The sequence below is a fragment of the Arvicola amphibius genome, chromosome 3, assembly GCF_903992535.2.
Source record: "Arvicola amphibius chromosome 3, mArvAmp1.2, whole genome shotgun sequence".
Lineage (NCBI taxonomy): Eukaryota > Metazoa > Chordata > Mammalia > Rodentia > Cricetidae > Arvicola > Arvicola amphibius.
In genome coordinates, this window is record NC_052049.1 from 167,423,807 (window position 1) to 167,448,930 (window position 25,124).

At 38.4% G+C, this 25,124-nt stretch overlaps 1 protein-coding gene and 1 non-coding gene across 3 annotated transcripts in view; one reads left to right on the forward strand and one right to left on the reverse strand.

Moving 5' to 3' along the window:
* Ppp2r3a (protein phosphatase 2 regulatory subunit B''alpha) overlaps positions 1–25,124 on the reverse strand; it is a 140,092-nt gene that overhangs the window by 89,857 nt on the left and 25,111 nt on the right. The window contains exons 2-3 of one of the 2 annotated variants that reach the window (XM_038321847.1): positions 13,993–14,122; positions 9,140–11,564 (exon numbers count right to left, since the gene is read on the reverse strand). In XM_038321847.1, coding sequence (XP_038177775.1) covers positions 9,140–11,125 — 1,986 coding nt within the window. In that variant the 5' untranslated portion in view covers positions 11,126–11,564; positions 13,993–14,122. The remainder of the gene's footprint in view (positions 1–9,139; positions 11,565–13,992; positions 14,123–25,124) is intronic. The other variant, XM_038321845.1, reaches the window with a different exon arrangement.
* Positions 16,019–16,154, forward strand: LOC119810923. Its single transcript, XR_005284860.1, has one exon. It is a non-coding gene; the product is annotated as a small nucleolar RNA SNORA24 (small nucleolar RNA).

Genomic DNA, 25,124 nt, shown 5'->3' on the forward strand with positions numbered 1-25,124 from the left:
GACATTGGGAAGACGGTTCTACCAGTGAAGTACCTTAGTGAAAGCATGAGAACCTGAGCTCAGATCTCTGGCACTCACATAAAAGCTGGACATTTGACAAGGTGGTGTGTCTGCTATACTAGCGCTAGGTGGGGGGACAGGTAGGGACGGAGACAGGTGGATCCTAAAACTCATTAGCCAGCTAGTCTAGTTAATCAGTGAGCTTCTGGTTCAGTGAAATCTCATCTCAAAAATAAGGAGGAAAGAGATTAAAAAGAAAATACCAGATGCTGGCCTTTGACCTCCACACGCATACAGAGACACACAGAGAGACAGAGAGAGAAAGAGAGAGAGAGAGAGAGAGAGAGAGAGAGAGAGAGAGAGAGAGAGAGAGAGAGAGAGAGGAAGTATTACCTAAGTGATATAGTTTTCTAGTGCTTACTTTTATAAAAGTATTCCAATATTCCCCATATTAAAATATGGCCTCATCACAGTAATTCATTCATTCATAATTATGAATTATGGAATTTTGGGAGACCTTAGCTGGATCACTCTTTCCCTACTCTACAGGCTGTTCTTAGTTGTATTTGACTTATTTGAATCTGCATGTATCAGTTATTCTTGATCTTACAGTTACTTCCTGTCATATACAGGCTTTATAGAAAAGCATATCCTCACATGTCATGTGTTAGTCAATGACTATGTGAGAAAGTTTCCCTAAAAACAAGGAAAGGTAAAGTTGATAGACGGAACAACAACCAAACAAAGAAAAAAAAAGCTAGTTTTCAGAGATAAGTCAAGAATAAAGATGATTACGGAAAACAGCTATCTGTGATTATTCTGGTCAAAACTTCCTTTTTAAAAGTGGTTCTCCTGTCTGGGCATCTAAGGTTGCTGGGATGCAGTAGAACATCACCACACCAATGTTACTCACTTTGCAACTGTCCAATGCTACACTGGCTGGATATCATAATCCATAGGTAGTTTTTGTTATGGATCTTTAATAATGTTTCCAGGACTTCCAGTGCATTAAACAAAACAGGACACTGAGCATTATCAAACTCTGCTTTGTTGAGTTAGTATGAAATTCTACCTAGATAGGAGTCAGAAAACTATCTCTACAAATGCCCATGTAGAAAAAAAAATACTTTAGGTTTTAGGATCTCTATCACAACTACTCAAATTAGCAGGTAGAACACAAAAGCAGCCATAGATCATTTAATGAGCAGGTGCGGGTATGGTCCTGGCAGCAGCAGGGTGGATTTGGCCCAAGGGCTTTAGATTGTTGACCTTGGTCTAGGTCAATATCCAGTTTCTGAATATCCTCTTAGTATTTTCTTTTTGGCTTCCTCTCACCACAGCAGCTTGGATTTTATGTTTATCTAGTCAACACATACTGCTTACTCTTGGGAAAATATTTTGAATCCATATTAAAATATTAATGATATGCAATACTGTCAAGTCTCTTTTCATGTATCATCATTAGTGTCATTTAAAAATACTGCCTACATTCCCATTAATTAAAATGTTTCCAGTAACTAGCAGTTTTTCAGCTGTCTAAAACAACAAAAACAACAACAAAAAGGACATAATTTAAAAATAGTTCTTAAAAGAAATCAAAGGCCAACTGTGGCAGCACATATCTATAATCTTAATACTTAGGAGACTAAGCCATGAGCATGGCAAGTTCCAAACCAGACTGAGATACAAAGCAAGACTGTCTTGAAACAAAACAAGGGCGCAGAATCTAGCTTATCAGTAGAGTCTGCCTAGCTTGTGCAAGAAAATAAATAAACAGACCAACAAAACAAAACAAAGCAGATAAAAAGCTTACACAGTAGATAAACAATCTTAGAATAGTAGAAACTTCTGGAAAAAGGAGAAAATAGTGAGGAGGTGTATCCTATGGGTTTCTGTTGCAGGAGGGACCACTAGTTATTTCCCTGCTGCTTAGCCCTGAAATAATCACACAGAAACTGTATTGATTAAATCACTGCTTGGCCCATTAGCTCTAACTTCTTATTAGCGAACTCTTACATCTTAGTTTAACCCATTTCTAGTAATCTGTATGTCACCACAAGGTTGTGGCTTACCAGCAAAGTTTCAGCACATTTATCTCTGGCCATGGATCCATGGTGTCCCTCTAACTCCACCTTCCTCCTCCCATGCTATAGGCCGAGCCAGTTCTTTATTCATTAACCAAAAAAAAAAAAAAAGCAACACATAGACAGAAGGACCTCCCACACCAGGTTTCACTGTATCTAAGATAATTTCTGAAAGATCAAGATGCTAATGAAAGCACTAAAGCAGCCAAGCCTCACAACAGACCTATAACTGCACTATCTGGGAAGCGGTGAAAGGGGACTGCAAGTTCAAGCCTGTGTGGGCAACAGAAGGCATTTAAGACAGATCATGTCTTAAAGTGAACAAATAATAACAAAAACGAATAACCAAAGCAAACAAACTGTTCAATTGGAACCTCCAGACTGCCCCATTCCTTTCTCTCTCCAAACACTGCTCATGCAGTCTCCAAAGAAAAGGTGCCAAAAAAGCCATTCTTGGTGCCTACTATGACTTCCTCTCCTGAAGTTGTCTATGCCTAAGTCCCTGCCTAAAGCACTCAGTTTTTGACCATACTTGGGCAGAAAGACAGTTTGTGGCAATCATCATCCCTCGCTTATAACCTATAAAGTTTCCTTGCTTCCATTTGTGGGCACAGCTTCTCCAGCCTTGAGCTCTGGGACTGGAGAATTTGCCTGGAAGTTGCTTTGCTCAAATAAACGTTTTGTTATATTTTTCCAGTTTGGCTTGATCTGGCTTACTGTGGTAGCTGAGAAACTTATTTGGGGGGAAAAGTGGGCAGAAAAACCTATTACAAATCAAAACCACTAATGTAAAAATCTGAAACATATACTGTAAAAACTGATAATGGATAAACCTAAGTGGTGGGTGATGAGAGCGCTTTTTATAGAACTCACCACACTTTTCTATTTGCTGAAAACAAGAGCTGGCAAACTGTGGTCCATGGGCTAACTCTTGTTTAGTGCTTGCTTTTTTAAGCGTCAGCTCTGAGACTTGTCTAACATTTTCTGTGTGTGATATGTGTGTATATATATGCTGTTTGCTTGGGTGCAGGGGCATGTTTCCATGTGAGCATATGTAGAGGCCACAGGAGGATTACAAGTGTCTTACTCTATTACTCTCCCTCTTTATTCTCATGAGACAGGGTCTCTCACAGACTTTAAGTCCACCATTTTGACGAGGCTGGCAGGTTAGTGCTAGTCTCTGCTCCACAACACTGTGATTATAGACATATACTGTCATGCCAGACTTTTTAGGCAGGTGCTAGAGATTTGAACTGAAGTCCTCATGCTTGCACAGAAAACACTCTTACCCTACAGGGAAACCCTGTCTCGAAAAACCAAAAAAAAAAAAAGAAAACACTCTTACCAACTGAACCATCTCCCTAGACCCTAGTTTAACATTTTTAAAGATTTAAACACATACATAAACACACACACACACACACACACACTCACAAGCTAACACTAATTTTATGACATACAAAGCCTAAATCATTTGCTATCTGAAATTTCATAGAAAAAGGCACTCAATTCTTTTCTTAAAACAATTCATGGGAAGAAAAGATTAAATAAGGACAAATCACTAAAGCAAGGGGATACGGCCTCTTGCACAAAGCAATCTTTCTATATAAAACATCTCATATTATTTGTCTCTTTAAATTAACTTTCATTAATATTTTTCAACTTTTAACAAGTAGAAATATCATCAAATTTTATTCTATTTTTTGATATAGGAACTTATTTAAAAGAATGTTGGGAGATTATATTTTAAATCACATTCTGATTTCAGTTCACATTTGTAAACAAAACCCTAGGAAATTCATTCAGCGCCTGGTGTGGAATTGTTAGCTGCTGAGTGAGACTGAGAATGTCACCAGGGAGCTACTGACAAGACTGAGAGTATCATCAGGGATCCATTCCCTAAATGTCTGCTTTTTTTCCATAGGAGATAATATAGGAAGAGAGCTTAATAAACATTCAAAATGTGGTAACACAGTAAGTGTTTCTGGTTATAACGGTTGTGAGAAATTATAATAGATCATCAGAAAAGGTGGGCATTTTCTGCTCAGTAGGTAGATTATTGAGGAAAATATATCCAAATGTCTTAGCAGGCTTAGCTTACAATAACTGTAGCTCTTAGTATATCATTAGCATTCTGAGGTTACTACATAGATATATTTTATCCTTTATAACATGTTAAGCATGTCAGTACTATCTTGAATATGAAGATGTATTTTTTATTTTTATAATTAATTTATCCAGTTTATCTCCCAGTGATGACCGAATTTTTTTTAAATTAATTTTTTTTTCTTTTATTAAAAAATTTCTGCATCCTCCCTGCCTCTCATTTCCATCCCCCTCCCCCCACTCTCCTCCCCCTCCCTCTACAGTCCAAAGAGCAGTCAGGGTTCCCTGCCCTGTTGGGAGTCCAAGGTCCTCCCCCCCTCCATCCAGGTCTAGGAAGATGAGCATCCAAACAGGCTAGGCTCCCACAAAGCCAGTACATGCAGTAGAATCAAAACCCAGTGCCATTGTCCTTGGCTTCTCAGCAGCCCTCATTGTCCGCCATGTTCAGGGAGTCCGGTTTTATACCATGCTTTTTCAGACCCAGTCCAGACCGAATTTAACTAAAGAGATTATAATAGGGGCTTAGAGGCTGTGCTTGCTAAAGTCACTGACTCTTCATTTGGGAATGAATGACACAAAGAAAGATAAAAAAAAAAACCACTTGGTGTTATTTTGCACCTATTTCTTTTGCTACCCTAAAATTTGGGTCAATTTTTAAAATTTATTATATTTAAAAAAAATACCAATCCAAGTTTCTACTCCCTCCCCTCCTCCCATCCCCTCCACACACCCTCCCACCCTACCCCCATCCAATCCTCAGAGAGGGTAGGGCACGTTGCCTTGTGGAAGGTCCAAGGCCCTCCCAAGTAAGGTATACATCCAAAGAGAATAGGATCCCAAAAAGTCAGTACATGCAGTAGGGATAAATCCCGGTGCCACTGCCAGTGGCCCCTCAGTCTGCCCCAGCCATGCAGCTGTCAACCACATTCAGAGGAACTAGTTTGGTCCTATTCTTGTTCTTTCCCAGTCCATTGGGTCAAATTCTTGCTCATCTCTGCACATAGATGTGTAAGCCATTTAAAGAATGTCTGTCTGAATCTGCTAATCCTCTCCTACCCCCAGTACACCCAATAAGAGTAACTGAGACTGGATGTAGTATCTGAACATTTCCAGTCTTTGCTCTAAATACAAAAGAACTAATTCTACCTTGCTTTTCTTCCCTGCAATCACCTTGTATGCCAGGAGGAAATGATCTGATAGATAACTATCCCATGAGAAGAACTGGAACTACTCCCACAAACAACAGCAACTTTCTCTGTGACCAAAAAGCAAAGGTTACCACCTAGAGATAATGATCAATCTGACCAGGGATTTCCCAAGACTGCTTTATTTGCTCAGCTATACAAAGCCTTTAACTTTTGCCTCTGTTCCCTTTTCTAGAAATGTAAAAGCTATGTCAACTTGCTGAAGACAGGTCTTAGGTCACTGCCCTCTTTTTCCTCTATGGCCACAGGACTTTTATAAAACTTCTGTCTACCTTCACCACTGTTGTCTCTTGGACTGCATTCTGGAAACAGTAGACAGACCAGGTCCCTTGGGACTCTGAGTTGGGCTTTTTCTCTAAAATTAACATTACCAACATTTGTGAATCAATAAATGAGATCCAGAGTTTCCATACTCAGTGAACACCTGAAAAAAACCATAATCTAATAACTGAGTATGTACTATTAAACTTTAAAATTTAATGTTTCTGGCAACTAAAAATGTGCACAGAATAATGGCCATAAATATGTACCAGGTAGAAATTATTCACCTGATCACAATTCACCTTTTTTGTTCTGTCAAATAATCTCCCCCATGCCCCACTGCTGTTGAGAATTCCATGATAGGCAAGTGTTCTCTATTACTGAGCTGTATCCCTAACCCTTGCATTCTTGAGACAGGGTCTTTTAGGTAGTTCAGGTTAGTCTTCAACTTACTATATTTCACATTGGCCTTGAACTCAAGGTTCTTCTGCTTCTACCTCCTTAGTTCTGAGACTATGGAACTGAACTACAATGCCAAGAACAAATGAAGTTTTGAATTTCTTGCATATCACCATAGAACCTCCACCTGGCGATAGATGAAGAAAATGACTGAGCCCCACATTGGAACACCGGACTGAGCTCCCAAGGTCCTGATGAGGAGCAGAAGGAGAGAGACCATGAGAAAGAAAGTCAGGACCGTGAGGGGTGCGTTCACCCATGGAGACGGTGGGACAGAACTAACGGGAGATCACCAACTCCAGTTGGATTGGGACTGATGGAACATGAGACCAAACCAGACTCTCTGAATGTGGCCGATGGTGGAGGCTGACTGAGAAGCCAAGGACAAAGGCGCTGAGCTTTGACTCTTCTGCATGGACAGGCTCTGTGGGAGCCTTCTCAGCTTGGTTGATCACCTTCCTGGACCTGGGGGGAGTTGGGAGGACCTTGGTCTTAACATAGAGTAGGGAACCCTGATGGCTCCTTGGCCTGAAGAGGGGGGAGGTATGGGTGGAGGGGAGGGGAAGGAAGGGGGAGGAAGAGGGGAGGAGATGGAAATTTTTAAATATAAAAAAATAAACCAAAATAAAATAAAATAAAATAAAAGGCATGATGTCATGCCATTAGCAGAAAAAAAAATAAATAAAAATTATATATTAGGCTGGATAGATGGTTCAGTAATTAAGAATACATACACTGTCCCAAAGGACTTGTTTGGTGCCCAGCATTGACACTGGGTAGCTTACAACTGCCTGTAACTCTAACTCCAAGGGAGCCAACAGTCTCTTCTGGCTTCTGCAGACACTATACTCACGTGTACATACATTTACATTTAAAATTAAAATCTTGCTGGGTGTGGTCTGTAATCCTAGCACTCAGGAGGCACAGGCAGGAGAATCTATGAGTTCCAGGCCAGCAAGGTTTACATAGTGAGTTCCACGTCAGCTAAGGCTAAATAATGAGACCTTGTCTCAAAAACAAAAAAAAAAATTAAAAATACTTTAAAAACATATATTATTATTGTGTAAGTGTGTGCATGATGTGTCCGTGTGGGCATGTGTGTGCAGGTGTCAGAGGACAACTTGTGGAGTTAGTTCTCTTCTTTCCCTGGGTCCCAGAGATTGAACTAAGCCTTGCATGGAAAGTGCCTTGACTCTCTGACCAATCTTGCCCTCAAATAAAAATTTTAACGAGGTCAATCTTAAACTTTTCATTTATTCATTCATTCATTCATTATTTTTTATTCATTCATTCATTCATTCATTCATTCATTCATTTATTTATTTATTTCAGGACAGGGTCTCACTATGTATCTCTGGAACTCATTATGTAGATCAGGCTGGTCCTGAACTCTGCCTCCCAAGTGCTGGGAATAAAGGGATGAGCCACTGTGCCTTATTTTTTGATTTAGCCATATAAGTGCTACCTCTAAAATTCAACTTTTAAAAATTGCCTAATGTTTAGGAATATACAAATGGAATAAATAACTTGAGAAACTACTTACTAGATGTCTATAACCCAGAGCAGAAAGATGACATTGTGAAAACTACTGAGACCTTTTGCCCATTTTCCTTGGCTGGACATTTCCCCCTTCTCCAAAGCTATTTTTCTGAACACTGTATTTGTTGTATCCTTGCACTTCCTATTATTAGTATGATTCTGTGCATTTCAAAATAACTAATTCATTTTTAACTTATTTTTATTGATTTGGCTTTATATCTGTGAACGAATACATGCTGATATTTATAAACTGTATGGTAGATATCAGTTTAGCAAACAATTGATGTGGTTTTTTACTGTCATGAACTTTTGGTCAGTAGCAGTAGTTTATGAGTCAAATTGAAGTCTGTCATATTTGGGACAGACCGATAAGAACACCATTCTTTTTTTCTTCTTAATGAATTCAGAGGCTATATATTCTATATATTCTGCATATTCTAGGTTGTGCAATAGGACATCAAGAACATGGAGGCTTCATCAAACAGAATCCTTATAAATGGGTGACAAAGCGTCCCTTACTAACCCCTGGACATTCTGAGAAAGAATAATCCTGCTTCATTGACAAATGCATCTGCATAAATGGTTAGGTTACTGTCTTCCTCCTCGTATTCACAATCAGTATAGTAAGTAGGGGAAAGGTGAAAAACCTTTGACAACACCTCTTTGATTCTAGATTCTTAATTATTCTTACTTGCACAGCAAAATAAGTCTCTCACACACATGCTTTCTTTAAAGGCCTGCTGCATGGACAGTATTTTGTTTGCATGCTTAAATACTGTTCAGAAACATTAGTTTTGTCTCATCAGCTAGATATTTAGCTCTTTAGGAATCAGGCTCTAGCTGGGCAGTGAAGGCACACATCTTTATCCTAACACTTGGGAGGCAGAGGCAGGCGAATTTCTGTGAGTTTGAGGCCAGCCTGGTTTAGAGAGAGTTCCAGGATAGCAAGGGCTACACAGAGAAACCCTGTCTAGAAAAAACGAAACAAAACAAAACAAAACAAAACAAAGAAAAACAAAATCATGCTCTCTTGCCTTTTGTACCCTATTTTGCACCTTACAGAAAAATGCACATATGTGAAGAACTGGTTTCTTGGTTACCTGGGAAAGATGAGGATTAATATTAAATTATCTACTCTGTGTAAGTGTCATATTTCACTGCTCCTGTTTTACATGAGAATATTAAATATATATATGTACATATATATGTACATATATATATATATATGTATGTATGTATGTATGGATAGATACTAAGGCTAAGTGACTTTCTTTTAGTCACAGAACCTAGAAGGAAGGTGAAGTGCATGGACAGGACAGATGAAAACAATCTGTTTAATTCAAATGCTTTGCTTCTTTTTGACTGAACTAATATCATCCTAGCACAGAACTTGAAATGGCTAACAAAATTAGTTTCTGTTTATACATTTTACAAACAAAATGTGCATTTGGAGAATTCTAAGGACTCATGACTTTTGGATCTTACCTTGATCACCTCTGGCGTCTGCTGAATCAAAACAACCGAAGCATTATCTTTGGTTTTCTCACCAGCAGAGCTCCTACAGACTGATGGACTGGCCTGGGAGGAAGTTGTCAAGGTTTCCTGTAGAATCTGCATCATTTCCTTTTCTTGTGATAGGCTCCCTCTGCCTGACTTGCAATCAACTAGTTCTTGAGCAAAGTCTTCAATGCTTTCCAGAATTCGAAGTAAGAGGGCTCGGTCTTCTTCCTCTATTTTGTGTCCATTGTTTTCAATAATCCTTGTTAGACAGGAAGGTGAGGCCTTTTCTGAAGGTGAAGAGTCTATAGGTTTAGACTCAAGATCTTCATGGATCTGACCAGTCAAACGACTATTTAATGAACTGACGCTTTCACCCTTGGCAAGTGGTTCTCCAAGAGAGGTTTCCATCTTCTGTGAAAATGATTCCAAATCCATTAACAGTTTGTCTATCTCTTCTTGACTATTAGGGTTCATAAAGTGTTTCTGGTCTTTTAGTTCTATGGTAGGAACTTCTAATTTAGATTCTTCTTTAGGTGGATGAACCATCGTTGGCTTTTCAAATACCTTACCAATTTCATTTTGCACTGAAGTAGGACGTTTCTTAAGATGAGTATCATGGTCTGAAAATTCTTTGTGTTCATTTACTTTTAGCAGACTCTGACCTTGTCCATTCTCTGTTTTCTGTTCTTTTTCTAATAATGACTTCTTTCCATCTGATTCTTCTTCAATATAAAGAGTTTCCATTAAATTACTAGAAGAGACATTCTCTAAAGGATTCACGGTTAATGATGGTGATTGAACTTGCACAGGTTTTAGAGTTCCAGAAGTGTTTACCTCCAAGCTACACAAGGAATTTGTGCTGTTTGGAGTGGCTTTTACAGTGTCTGTTTGTTTAAAATTATGCTTGTTATCTTGCAATTCAACAGTCTGAAACTGTCTGGAGTCAAGGGCTGAGAGGTGGACAACATCCTCATATTTAGGGGGCTGTTCAGTCCCATATATTGGGGAGAATGGAGTCAATTGTAAGTTAGGTATATTGCTGACAAGTTCTGTTAAATCTACAGCCTCACTATTCCCAGACTGCATAAATTCGAATGGTAGCTTTCTTAGGTAGCATGCCAGCCTTGTCATCACATTCATATAGACAGCTTCAGAGTTAGAAACTGCATCATTGCCACTTCCTTCATTGATACTATTTCCTGACTTTTTCTTTATGCATTGTTTTATGATATCTGTACATTTTTTCAAATCTTCAGAGCATTTCAGTAAGATGTCCAAGCACATTTTTATGTCTGTCCCAGAAGAAAAATGATCTATTTTATGTTTTTCCAAAATCTGAGTAACTAGGTCTTCTTCAGAAAAGTTCTGAAGAAGCATGGAAGTCAGGTTTGTATCAAACGAATTTCTATGAGATAAAGATTTTTCCTCAACTGAGGAACTCCGGAGTAAGCCAAATGATGGAGAGGTACCATCATTATTATAATGGCCACAGAGTAAGTCAAAATCAACTGACCTCCTATTAAATGAGTCAGATTTAACTTTCCTTCCTTTTTTATAAGCTGCATGGTTTGAGTTTCTGAGTCTTTCAAGGGAAAATTCTTTTATTTTCCCACTGGCAAAGCTGATTGCTTCTCCAGCAATGTCCTTTAAGTTACAGGTATTCTGAAATGTAGATGTTCTTTTGGCCCTGGGTATGCCTGTGAGGGCCTGATGGTGATAGTCTTCAGCTGAGGAAAGCCCATTGTCATGGGGCAAAAACACAGAGTTCAGATCCACATCTTTGAACTGAGACACAGGGATATGCAAGAGGTCTGCACAAACACTATGATGCACCACAATGCAGTCTACTCCATGTGTGAAGGTGTGGCAGGTTCCAGTGCAATAATGTATGGCTTGCTCAAAACGCCGGTCTATCAGCACACTGCTGTAATGGTTCACGGTGCTAACTACAAGTCTGTAAGTTGCTGCCATAATATCAAATTCACTTGGTAAGATGTGGAACTTTATACACTCTGTTTTAAGAAATTATTCTTGAAATAATACTTTGCTGAAAAAAATTTAATGATAATGTTCAGTGGCGTCTTGCAAAATATACCAACTTTTCCATGAAGGGAAATCTTTAAATTTGAGGTTTGGTAACTATCAGTATACAGTAGCTGCTGCACATGTATGCTTATATTAGCAAGTCTAATAATTTAAATATTATACATTTTAGTTTTATTTAGTAACTTGATACTATAGTATTATTTTATGAAGAAATATCTTCTTTTAATTCTTCAGTGCTTCTATATTATGAAAATTTATTGCCATAAACTGTCATATAAATCTTAGTTGGTGGTACAGGAGTATTGTGATAACTGAGTATCCCAAAGTCTTAAGTGATCCATTTTTCTGTGAATGACAGAGAAACCTAGAATAAAAGAAGAAAATAATTAAACACATGCAATAAATCAATGATCTCTACACTCCATCACAGAACTTGCTACTGATATTAATATAGGACTTTGTTTTCTCACATTCTATACTCAGTACTAGAAGTAGTACCTCAAGTCTGCCTTCTTGCATATAATTCTAGCTGATAATTCCTATATTACTCTTCTTGCTTTTTTATATGGCAGTAACAAGCTCATATATAGACAGTTGTCTCAACCTCATGGCTCACGAATGAACACTATTGTTCTCTTCATAGATCAAGACTAGTCTTTTGATCCACTTTCAAGCCCCTTGACATGTTCAAGCCCCTTGAAATGTTTCTAAGCCACCTATCCCCATATTTTCTACTGCTCTCCTGCACCAACTCTCTGCTTGTATCAACCTAGTTTCTTCTCAAAGACTGTCAACACTTGGGACCTACTCCTAATTTTATAAGTTCCTCTACAGTCAGTAATTATTCTCCTATAATCTTCTCTGTTCTAACATACAGAAAAGCAATCTTTATTATTGCTCTTGGTTCGGCATTCTCAGACCCTGCTTCATGTGCATTTCCTTCTCTCTTTTTACCATGTGCATAAGATTTCCTTAATTATTCTTACTTAAAAGACAGCTTGGAAAAAATCTATAGAAGTAGCTTTCCAAAAATGTCCTGCCAATGCCATTTAATCACAAAATATAAAACGCCTATTATGTCCTTGGCTGTTCCTAATTTAAGTGCTGGAGGTTACAGTAGTGAATGAAAATGGCCTTGCCCTTACTGAGGAGAAAAATCTGGTTGGAAAAAGAGTAACATGTAAATAAACATATAATTCATTAGATATGTATTATGGGGAAAATCAAGCAGGGTAAGGATTCAGAAGAAATATAAAGGTATTTAAAAAAAGAAACCAGAGGCAACCTTATTGACATCTGAACAAAGACCTATAAAAGGAGAGGGAGCAAGCCAAAAAGGTATTGCCAGGTAAATCATATGGCAGTTAAATCTTAAGTGCAAAGGTCCTGAGGTGGGATCATATTTGATTTACTAGAAGAATAAGGAGATTAATGTGGCCAAAGAAGAGAAAGTAAGAATAGTATGAGGTAAGGTCTGAAAGGACAGGTGGAGCCTAATCATGCATGATCTATAGCTCTCTATAATGGAATTGTTTTACTATGAGAGCATGGGGCACAACTGATAAATAGTGAATGGAGAAATGACGCAATGAGAGTTACATTTTAAACTGATGATTTTAGATGTTGTTTTCAGGCACATAGAAGACAAGGAAAGAAACAAAAATAAACAGGATCACAAGTGGCCAGGCAGGAATGCTGGGAATCTAGGACCAAGATAGTAACAGTGCAACAGATGTTTAGATGTATCTATTTCAAAGGTATAGCCAACACGATTTGCTGAACCACAGAATGTGTAATATGGATGAATCAAGAACAGTGCACTAAGGCAATGATAGGAAAGATAAATAAAGCAGTGAAGGAGAATATAAATTTCACTGGATCATTGGTGATTGTTTGTTTTAAGACAGGGTGTCACTATGTAGCCATGGCTAACATGGAACATGATATGTAGACCAGGCTGGTACTGAACTCTCAGAAATATACCTCCTCTGCCTTCTTAGTGTTGACATTAAAGGCATGTTCCATTATGTCCAGTACTATCATAATTTCAATAATAAAAATATTTACCCATTTAAAAACAAAAATGTGTTCATATTTTATATTTTTAATCCTATACAATTATTGTACTTATTCATTTATTTTGGGTAGGCTATCTATTATTACCCTTTACTTACTTAGGTCTTAGAAAATTAGTGACTACAGAAATGATGTAAAAAAAATAATTGTTCTGAGACAGGGTCTTACTATGTAGTATATGATGGCCTCAAACTCCCCAGTCTTTGCCTCCTGGGTGCTGGGATTACAAACATTTATTACAATGTCCTCAAAGAAATTTTTCCTGCTTTGAAATTTCATAATGGTTACAGTATTAACTGCTGGTTCTTTGGATATAAGGTCACTGTTTTTGTACCAGTACTATAACATTATAATTAATATTAAAGTTTTGTTAACTAGAGATACAACTCACATCCCTAATTTCTTATTCTTTATCTTCTAAATACTCTTTAATTTTATTCTAGATAAACTGCTGAACTGTCAACTTCAAGATAAATTTTCCTATGATTTGAATACAAATATAGCAAATTTATGATTTGGAAGAAACACTGCTTTCATCATAATTTTTGGATTTCCACCTGGAAGATATAAATGTTAATTCTAAAAGTCTATCACCTTTCTCTTCAAGGTTTTCTTCCGATGGATCTAAATGAGTCTCACAATGTAGCCCTGGCTATTTTCCAACTTGGAGAACCTCCGTTCTCAAGTGCTGGGATTATAGGAGTTTGCCATCATACCTTGCCCCTGTGTTTTAATTTAGTTGCAATGCGAATGGAGTTTGAACAACCATGGCCTCATCCTCAACTTGTCTGTCTTCACCATTCCCAGTGGTGTATATAAAACTAGATGTATTCAGATGGGATGGAGCTGTATAGAAAGAAGCTTCACATTAACAGAGGTAACAGGTGTCCAGTAACTAAGGAAAACTGCAAAGTAGCCCAACCATAAAAGTATCATGGAACAAAAGTTAAACACAGCAATGGAAGCGATAACGTTTTCAAAAAACATACAACCCAAACAACCCAAACACAGAGCATAGAAATAGCATCAAGTTGGGCCAAGATGGATGACTCAGTTGTTAAGAGCACTTGCTGTCCTTCCAGAGAACCTGAGTTCGGTTCCCTGCAACCACATCAGACAGCTGTGAGCTGTCTCCAGTTCCAGGGAATATGATGCCATCTATTGGCCTTTGAGGGCACCTGTACACACATGGCATATACTTACACAGACACACAATGCACATAAATAAAAACTAAATTAAAAAAGAAATAATGTCAAGCATTAAGAATGGATATACCTTTTTAGAAACCTAAAATTTTTTTGAGGGGCACTGAGACAGGGTCTTGCTATATAGCCTTGACTGGCCTGGTACTATGCAGCCCAAGTTAGCCTCAAACTTACACAGTTGTCCTACTCAAAGCTAGCCACTAGTTACCAAAGCAGTCTGAATGTCTGTTTAGACAGACAGGAAGTGATATGGCTGGATGGAGAAAGGAATATAAGGCAGGAAGAGACATGAGTGCTCTTTTCAGCTGAGGAGTTAGCAAGGTAAGAGCTGGCTGTGGCTTGCACCTTGTCTCTTTAAGTTTCTACCCTGATATCTGGCTTCAAGTTTTGCACCTTGTCTCTTTAAGTTTCTACCCTCGTATCTGGCTTCAAGTTTTTATTAAATAGACCAATTAGAATTCATGCTACAGCAGAGCTTTGCCAAGACAAGGTAAGACAGTTCTTCAAAATTCCATGCTTCACAGGAAAGTCTGTCAGATATGCTAGGCCTGTAGGCCAAAGATGGATGTCCCAATGTTATAGAGGAACCTTGGGTGACTGTCCAGGAAGCCAGCTGTTTCTGTCATTTCTTGCATTTTTGGAAGGCACTTGTTTTCACTTCCTGCTTATTCAGGTAATATTATTTCCTTATTGGCTCTTTGATGGAGTTGAAGACTAGATAGTTATAATTATAGTTTTTTAAGTTATGATAAAAAGGTAAATTAAATATAAAACTTTAAACTTACCAAGATAGGCTAGATAATTAAATATTTTCTTTAATTTTGTCAAATACAAATAGACTAGATATTGTAACTATAATTCTTACTTGATAACTGTTTTACTGTCTGTAATTTTACCATATTAAAGTTGAAAACTTCCTTTTTGATTAGACAGGAAGAGAAAAATGCTGTAGGATAACCCTTCTGTACACTATGAATATATATGCCCCTCGTTGGTTAATCAAGAAGCTGCTTTGGCCTATAGCAAGGCAGAATTAGGTCAAGTGGGAAAGCCAAACTTAAATACAAAGAGAAGGGCAGAGTCTAGAGGAGAGACTAGCCAGCTGCCGAGGAAGCAGGACATAGGAAAAAGGAGTTAATAAACCATGAGCCATGTGGTAAAATATAGATAAGAAATATGGGTTAATTTAATGTAAGAGATAGCTAGTAACAAGCCTGAGCTATTGGCCCAGATTTATACTAGTAGGCCTCTGAATGAGTTACTTGGGAACAGGCAGGTGGGAGAGAAAGGTTCAACAGTGCACTTCACTATATCACTACAGTTCAATGATCAAAACCAGGAAAGTGATACTAGTACTATGAACTATGAAACTCTATTTAGATTTTATCAGTTTTCTATATAGCCACTCCTTTTGAAGTTTCTTGTGTATCTACCAATACATTCAAGATACATAACTGTGCTATCCCACCTGCCCAGAAGCATCTCATACTACTTTCTAAAGCCACACACCTCAACCAGAAATCCTGACAAATGAGGATCTGTTTTCCAAAGCTACAATTTTGTAATTTAAAAATATTTTACTTTTCTAGTCACAGAAGATCACCTTCTTGTTTACTGATAAAACTACCATCATTCAATTGGTATTAGATTCTGACATGCACAGGTAACATTCTTCACTGTTAAAAATATGTGTGATGCTGTGTTACTGGAATACTTTCCTAAACTATTATTCAACTGTTTCTAGAAAAAACATGATTCTTTACTAATGAACAATAACAAAATTTCTCAGAAATAAATGAAAGGATGTTGAGGCTCACCAGTCATCAAGGAAGTGCAGGTTAACATGTCTGTATTTTTATCTATCAAATCAACATACAGAATGTATCCTTCCAGGAAAGCAAGGTATCTATCTCACTCTAATAGTAGAAATATAATTTGGTCATTTTTCTGAAAAAGATCTTGGCCCTATGAATCTTAAAACCTTTAAAAAAAAGTGCATGTTGTCGGGCGGTGGTGGCTCATGCCTTTAATCCCAGCACTCGGGAGGCAGAGGCAGGCGGATCTCTGAGTTCGAGGCCAGCCTGGTCTACAAGAGCTAGTTCCAGGACAGGCTCTAGAAACTACAGGGAAACCCTGTCTCGAAAAAACCAAAAAAAAAAAAGTGCATGTGTATACACACACATATTTTAACTCAGCAATTTACTATTTGGAACATAGTGTAAGAAACAACTGGACAACTATGTAGATCAATTTCTCTCAATATCTCATATTACCATATATGACAGATATCCCTTATTACTGCTGAGTTAGTATCATACTACTTTTTGTTTACCCATTCATTTATAATAAATTCATGTGATTGCACATCTTTTCAGTGCTAGGGATTATAATTAGGGTATCTCACATATGTTAGGCTATAACACCTAGGACAAAGGAAATGCTTAATAAATGTTATTGCTCTAATTTATTCATAAAACGTTCTCTTTGATACCAGGCATTAGGAGAATGGTGCTGAATAAGTCATGATAATGACTCTTAGGAATTCACTGTTAAAGAGGCAAGGGGAGAGAAGCGCAGCAGATAACAGGAAAAGCATGAGCTCTAACACAAGGGCGGGCATAGAAAAGATAAAAATTGGTTTCACTGTTACTGTGGTATATGGGCAGGTACCTACTGAATACCTAATGGTGATGACTGAATAAAATGTGAACACAGTCAACAGAAAGATTACAGGTGGAGATATAGCTCTGAGAAGTTACTCGGGGGTAAGTATGTAAAATGAGGACACCTCTGGACTGAGGACACAGGGACCATTCACAGTTTTGGGTTAAACAGAGGAACCCAGAGTTTTGAGGTCAGAAAGAAAAAGATAGAAAAGTAATGGAACAAGGAGAAGTTGGGCATGGTGGTTCATGTCTGCAATTTTAATACTTGGGAAGTAGAAGCAGGAGTTCAGGAGTTCAAGAGTAGCCTTTACTACACAGTAAAGTTGAGACTAGCCTGGTTTACATGATACTGCTCTAAAAACAAACCTAAGGCTTGCAAGGTGGCTCATCAGGTAAAGGTGTTTGCCACTAAGTCCAAGGGCCTGAATTCAATCCTTGGGACTTCTATGGTGGAAAGACAGATAACTAACTCCTACAAGTTGTCCTCTGCATATGTGATGTGTGGGTGTGCTGTCTGGGCAGTCAGACCAATGTACAGAGTCGATTCTCTCCTTCCATCTTTACGGAAGTTCTGGGGAGTGAACTCAGACTGTCAGGTTTATGGCGTATGTAACCTTAGCCACTGAGCTATCTTGCGGGATGTCACAGATTTCTTTTAAAATCTAACAAAAATAAAACTGCCCCCCCAACTTTAAGCAAAATAAGCAAAGATAAAAAACCTCAAAGCAAAAGAAGAAGATTGTATACATTTTCACAAAAAAGATAAGGCTTGAAAAGTAAGGTGCTGTCGGAACAATAAAATAGTGTGGGACTATTTCACTGTAATCTGCAACAGTGAGGCTTGGATATAAATATATTTTAATAAAGTAGCGATGAGAAAGATTTTGCTGTTAGGATCATATTAATTACTGGTAGGTATTCTTAGACTACACGGAGAAGTTTAGCAGTGATCCTAAAGGTGAGAATATGGTATATCACTAATTTTTATCAATCCAATTATTCTATTTTTCTTTAACAGTTTATCAGTCTGTATCTTAAAGTAATTTACCACTCCTATGTTCATAAAATTCTTTCCTGTAGCTTAAAAAACTATTTTATTCTATGTGTGCAAGTAGTTTGCTTGCATGTGTATATATGCAGTACTAGCAGTGGCTAGAAAAGGGCATAAGATCCTCTAGACCTGGAATTACAACTGGTTATGAGCTGCCATGTGGGTGTTGCGAACTGAACCCAGGTTTTCTGCAAGAGAAGTAAGTGCGCTAACTGCTGAACCATCTCTGTAGCCCCTTCTTTGAGCTTTTTGTTGTAGTTTTATATTTTAGCTTTTGTGTTTAGATATGTGACACATTTTGAATTAACTTTTATATAATTAATTTTTAATAAGGTTGAGTTTAAACATCAGTCAATATCATTTGTTCAAAAGACTGACCCCTGGGTCTAGGTGTGTAGCTGCATACAATGCTCGGTGAGTACACAAGTCTAGCAAGTCATATCCCAGTACCATAAAAAAGAAAAGAGTATTTTATCCTCATTGAGTTATGTTGGTACCTTTGATGAAAATAAAAACAAATAACCATATATACTGCTTAAACTTTCTTATGTATAACTAAACTTGTCAAATATATTTTTTGTATTCACTGTGAACATATAACCTTATTCTTTACTTTGTTAATGTGGCAAAATAGTGAGAGCCGAAGTTCAACTAAATACTTAAAATTAATGAATAATGAATTAGAAGAAGGGATGTACTTAGAAACATGAAGATAAATTACAATAGTAAAGAAAAAGTTGATAGTGATTGACTCTAAAGAGTAGGCACAGACAGAAAAACTGTCATTAAAAAAAGCATTTAGAATTGATACTTTAAATATGAAGTATCCAAATAGCACTTATAACAAATTCTAGCAATTAAAATGGGATTTTAGAATAGTGTGAAGATGAGATTGGGCCTGCTTATGTGTTATGGCTAGTTGAGGTCAATGATGCAGGGAGAACGGATTCAGCTTCAGGCGTGGGTTGTTTCAATAATACTTTCAGGAGATATTCATGATGCAACAAAGAGATGGAGTTGAAAATAAAGATTTGGGAGAAATTACTAGATAAAAGTTTTAAAACCTCAAAAATAGATAAAATTGCGTATACACAGGACGAGAAAAACTCTAAGGAATGCTGGGACACTGAATGCAGGAAGAGGGACTAAAGAAAGGAGAAAGAGCTAACAGTGGTGGTTCATGCCTTAATCCTAGCACTCAGGAGGCAGAGGCATGCAGATCTCTGAGTTTGTGGCCTACAGTCGATGGAGTGAGTTCCAGGACAGCTAGGGCTGTTTCCACCGAGAAATTTTGTCATGAAAGATGAAACAAAAAAAAAGATGGATGAAAGAATGAATTATCAAAGGGCAGGTAAAGAACTAGTCAACTATGTTACAAAATTAAATAATAGAGACTATTTATTCTTGCAATATGTTTAATCACAAAGATTGTGTGTACCAACGAACACAGAGCTAAGCTTAACTTTTATGGATGTTTCTGCTTTATTTCATAGAGAAAGATGAGATGTTAATAAAACCTTAAGAGCCATAAACATTATGATGGAAAAATAGAGAATGGCATTACACATATCATTCCACTCCAGGAAACATCTGGAATATGAGGTAAAGAAATTCCATTGTTTATCTTGGTCAGTGAAAGGGTTCAAGAAAAAATGAACAACATAATTGTAAACACTGAAATTGGTTGAATTTACAAGTCACTCAAATAGGTCATCTGAAGGATCTGAAGAGAACTGTAGAAATTTTTCTTTAAAACCCTTTATTTAAGAAAGTCCAGAAGGTATGATGACTCAGAAGTAATGAGTCATTTCAAAATAATAAAACTATTGCTTTGCCTGGAAAATAAAGGGAATTTTGGTTGATGACTCAGTATGGAAACTGCTTCCAAGAGGACTGTTTGGAAGAATACAAAATAGGTACCACAGAACTACTTGGGGAAACAGGAGAAGGAACCTAGTATTCGTTGTACTCAGTTCTAAATAGTTGAGAAAATAAATTGAAAAAGAAAAATATTTTCGTGAGATTTTCTTATGTTCTAAGGAAATGTATATGGAAGTATAAAAGAATATTTTGACTTTCGAAATAATGTTTCAATGAAAGAAATATAAAGAATATTATAAGAATATTTTAACAAATGACCTAACTTGAGCATACATGAGGTAGGAAGTACTTAAAAACTTTATCCTGTTCTATTTATTATCTTTTTGTTGTTGTTTTGAGACAGGGTCTCTCCATGTAGCCCTGGCTGTTCTGGAACATGTTTTGTAGACCAGGCTGGCCTCAAACTCAAAAAGATCAGTCTGCCTCTGCCTCCCTGGTGCTGGGATTAAAGGTATATGCCACCAAAAACTTACACTTATCACCAGTAACCTGGAAGGGGGAGTTCTTGCAGGGCCACACCTCTAGACAAAGAACCACAGGCAATTGATGATTGCTGAGAGAAGAATTAATCTTCCCCTAGCATGAGCCCTGAATTGGTTATCCAATACCAAGTGGTCAGTCCTGAAAGCATATATGTATACATATAAGAAACACTAAACCAACTTAGAAGGCTGTTATGCATTTTCTCTCTCTCTCCTTCCCTCACTTTCTCTCTCCCTTCCTCCCTCCCTTTTTCCCTTCCTCTCTCAAGAGAAAGAGGCCATGAACTTGAGAGGGAGTAAGGGCAGGATATGAAAGTACTTGATGGAATAAAAGGAGGGGAAATAACATAATTAGATTTTAATTTTAAAAATCGCAAATAACCCCTCTTATCTACATTAAACTGGAAAAAGAGTGTGGCTGAATAAAAATCACCAAGTGAGTAGTACTAGGGCTCCTTGCCCAGTTTCTGCTTCCGTACCAACTCAATCTGATAACCTGGTCAAGCCATTTCCTTCATTGAGATTTCACCTCTTTCGGGAAAACAATGTATAAGATGGCTCTGGGGTCCAGAAAATAAGAGAAAAGCAGAATTTTATTTTCTTAGTTTGAATTAGGAAAAACTGTTTATCAGATATTATTTGATGTGGAAGCATAATGAACTGGTGATTCATTTTTATTGCATGCCATCTGTAAAGCTAATTTTTCCAAAAATAAAATTTGAGGGGTTAGAAAGATATAACTCTGTGGTTAAGAGCACTGGTTGCTCTTCCATTGGACCTGGATTCAATTTCCAGCATCTATATAGTGGCTCACAATTGTTGATCTTTAACTGCAATTCCAGGTGATCTGATGCCCTCTTCTGGTCTTTGTTGGCATTATAGGCATGCACACAAACTGACCCCCCCCTCTCTCATCTATCTATCTATCTATCTATCTATCTATCTATCTATCTATCTATCTATCTATCTATCTATCTATCTAAAGGAGTAGGAGGGGAAATAATGTAATTATATATGTGTGTGTGCGTGTAGTTTGTGTGTATGCCTAGTGCACACCCATACACATATTTTTAAAGAAAAATTGGAGTTAAACTGTTACAGTTTTAAACACAGAAACACTAAAGTTAGGGATACAGCTAACTCAGTGGTAGAGGATTTGCTTGGCATGTGTGAGACCCTGGACTGAACTTCAATCACACCACAGAGAATCACTATTATTTTTTTAAAAATCATTATTCCATATTGTAAAATAGTAAAAGCAGTTGCCTTGGACATTATACAAGAATTGACGGTATTTGAATAGTTCAGAGGAATGACTATGCTCTACGGTGACAAGCACAGCTACAGATCAAATACTTATCAAGATGCACAACTACAGACTCCATGGAACTGCCTCACACCTATCACAGTGGGATCTGGAAGAAAAGGAGAACCTAACCTGTAGTTCAAGGAAGCCATCCCCAAATGGGGCCTGCCATGCCTATTCTTGGAGCAGAATTGACACACCTGGCTGCAGGACAGCAGGAGAGGTGCTGGGTGAGTAGAGGGAACAAAGCAGAAGGTGCCTCTGAGCACCATCTGGACACAAAGAGTAAAGCTGGATTAGGCAGGCATCATGGAAGTCTTGTTGCAAGTTTTAGATTGAGGAAAGGGAATTCAGTTTATAGAGAAGGTCTATATTACTTTATATAAACTACTGTGGAGAGTAAAATTTGGGAAGCAGAGCTAAGCAAGCAGGGTTAGGATCTCTGTAAGCTCCAGAGGCAAACAAATGAGGTTATAAATGACGACAGCTCAGAGTGCTGTTATTTCTTCCAAACCGAAACATCCCCTCCCAGAGGACGGCTTCTTAAGATTGGGACTTGAATGACACTTAAAAGGCTCAAAAATAAAGCTTTCAAATCTCAGGAAACTCTTTAAACTTAGAAGATTCACAAGTTTTCCCCCACCCCCACCCCAAAGTGATAATTGCTCCAGAGAAGAGACTGTAACTTGTTAGGCAGACTCACAACCTATCAAGCTGTCTGGAGTTCCACAATGAATTCCAGCAATGAAACTTTTGAGTCAGTGTCCATGCTGAGCTAGGCTTTTCACTAAGGGCAGCTCTCTCTGACTCAGCCATACTCCTCTAAGTACTCCATCACTGTGCTCTTTTAAGGAATCCCAATACATTCAGGGGTTCACTAGATTTGTGTGAAATTGTGTCTTTGGTTTGCAGTTGGTGTCCTACCTGAGCTGAACAGATTGTTCACATCTTCCTAGGAAAGACCATATAACAGGGAGTAAGCGACAAACTCATTAGCAAGATCGGAACACAATTATTTTATTTTTAAATCCTGCCTTTCAATATTTCTCTGCAACCACAAATTCTAGTCATAAGGTAAAAGAGATTTATTTTTCCTGAATTATACCCTCAGCCACTAAGAACTTAAGTAGATTTAAAAATATTAATTTACATTAGTATATATAATGTTCAGAGTACTGTAGAAAAAACCAGCTTTTCTCCATATGTAGGAATTTATGTGATGAAGGAAATGAGACAAAAAAACTAGATTTCAAATAATTTAATATGTATAATAAATATTAAATGGACATTGATGATGTTTGGGGAATATTTCTCTTTAAATGTTATTATTATTATTATTATTATTATTATTATTATAGTGTGTGTGAGAGAGAGAGACAGACAGAGAGAGACAGAGAGTACTAGGGTGTGTCAAGGAAAGCATATGGAATGAGAGGACACCTCCCAGGAGCTGATTCTCCCCTTCCACCATAGTCTATAGACCAAACTCATGTCATCAGGCTTGCTCAGCAAGCGCTTCCTATAGAGGGTCGCCTTCCAGCACTATTCTTTCTATAGAGGGTCGCCTTCCAGCACTATCCTTTCTATAGAGGGTCGCCTTCCAGCACTATCCTTTCTATAGAGGGTCGCCTTCCAGCACTATTCTTTCTATAGAGGGTCGCCTTCCAGCACTATCCTTTCTATAGAGGGTCGCCTTCCAGCACTATCCTTTCTATAGAGGGTCGCCTTCCAGCACTATCCTTTCTATAGAGGGTCGCCTTCCAGCACTATCCTTTCTATAGAGGGTCGCCTTCCAGCACTATCCTTTTTATAGAGGGTCGCCTTCCAGCACTATTCTTTCTTCTATAGAGGGTCGCCTTCCAGCACTATCCTTTCTATAGAGGGTCGCCTTCCAGCACTATTCTTTCTTCTATAGAGGGTCGCCTTCCAGCACTATCCTTTCTATAGAGGGTCGCCTTCCAGCACTATCCTTTCTATAGAGGGTCGCCTTCCAGCACTATCCTTTCTATAGAGGGTCGCCTTCCAGCACTATTCTTTCTTCTATAGAGGGTCGCCTTCCAGCACTATCCTTTCTATAGAGGGTCGCCTTCCAGCACTATTCTTTCTTCTATAGAGGGTCGCCTTCCAGCACTATCCTTTCTATAGAGGGTCGCCTTCCAGCACTATTCTTCCTATAGAGGGTCGCCTTCCAGCACTATTCTTTCTATAGAGGGTCGCCTTCCAGCACTATCCTTTCTATAGAGGGTCGCCTTCCAGCACTATCCTTTCTATAGAGGGTCACCTTCCAGCACTATTCTTTCTATAGAGGGTCGCCTTCCAGCACTATTCTTCCTATAGAGGGTCGCCTTCCAGCACTATCCTTTCTATAGAGGGTCGCCTTCCAGCACTATTCTTTCTTCTATAGAGGGTCGCCTTCCAGCACTATCCTTTCTATAGAGGGTCGCCTTCCAGCACTATTCTTCCTATAGAGGGTCGCCTTCCAGCACTATCCTTTCTATAGAGGGTCGCCTTCCAGCACTATTCTTTCTTCTATAGAGGGTCGCCTTCCAGCACTATCCTTTCTATAGAGGGTCGCCTTCCAGCACTATTCTTCCTATAGAGGGTCGCCTTCCAGCACTATCCTTTCTATAGAGGGTCGCCTTCCAGCACTATCCTTTCTATAGAGGGTCGCCTTCCAGCACTATTCTTCCTATAGAGGGTCGCCTTCCAGCACTATCCTTTCTATAGAGGGTCGCCTTCCAGCACTATCCTTTCTATAGAGGGTCGCCTTCCAGCACTATCCTTTCTATAGAGGGTTGCCTTCCAGCACTATTCTTTCTTCTATAGAGGGTCGCCTTCCAGCACTATCCTTTCTATAGAGGGTCGCCTTCCAGCACTATTCTTCCTATAGAGGGTCGCCTTCCAGCACTATCCTTTCTATAGAGGGTCGCCTTCCAGCACTATTCTTCCTATAGAGGGTCGCCTTCCAGCACTATCCTTTCTATAGAGGGTCGCCTTCCAGCACTATCCTTTCTATAGAGGGTCGCCTTCCAGCACTATTCTTTCTATAGAGGGTCGCCTTCCAGCACTATTCTTTCTATAGAGGGTCGCCTTCCAGCACTATTCTTTCTATAGAGGGTCGCCTTCCAGCACTATTCTTTCTATAGAGGGTCGCCTTCCAGCACTATTCTTTCTATAGAGGGTCGCCTTCCAGCACTATTCTTTCTATAGAGGGTCGCCTTCCAGCACTATTCTTTCTATAGAGGGTCGCCTTCCA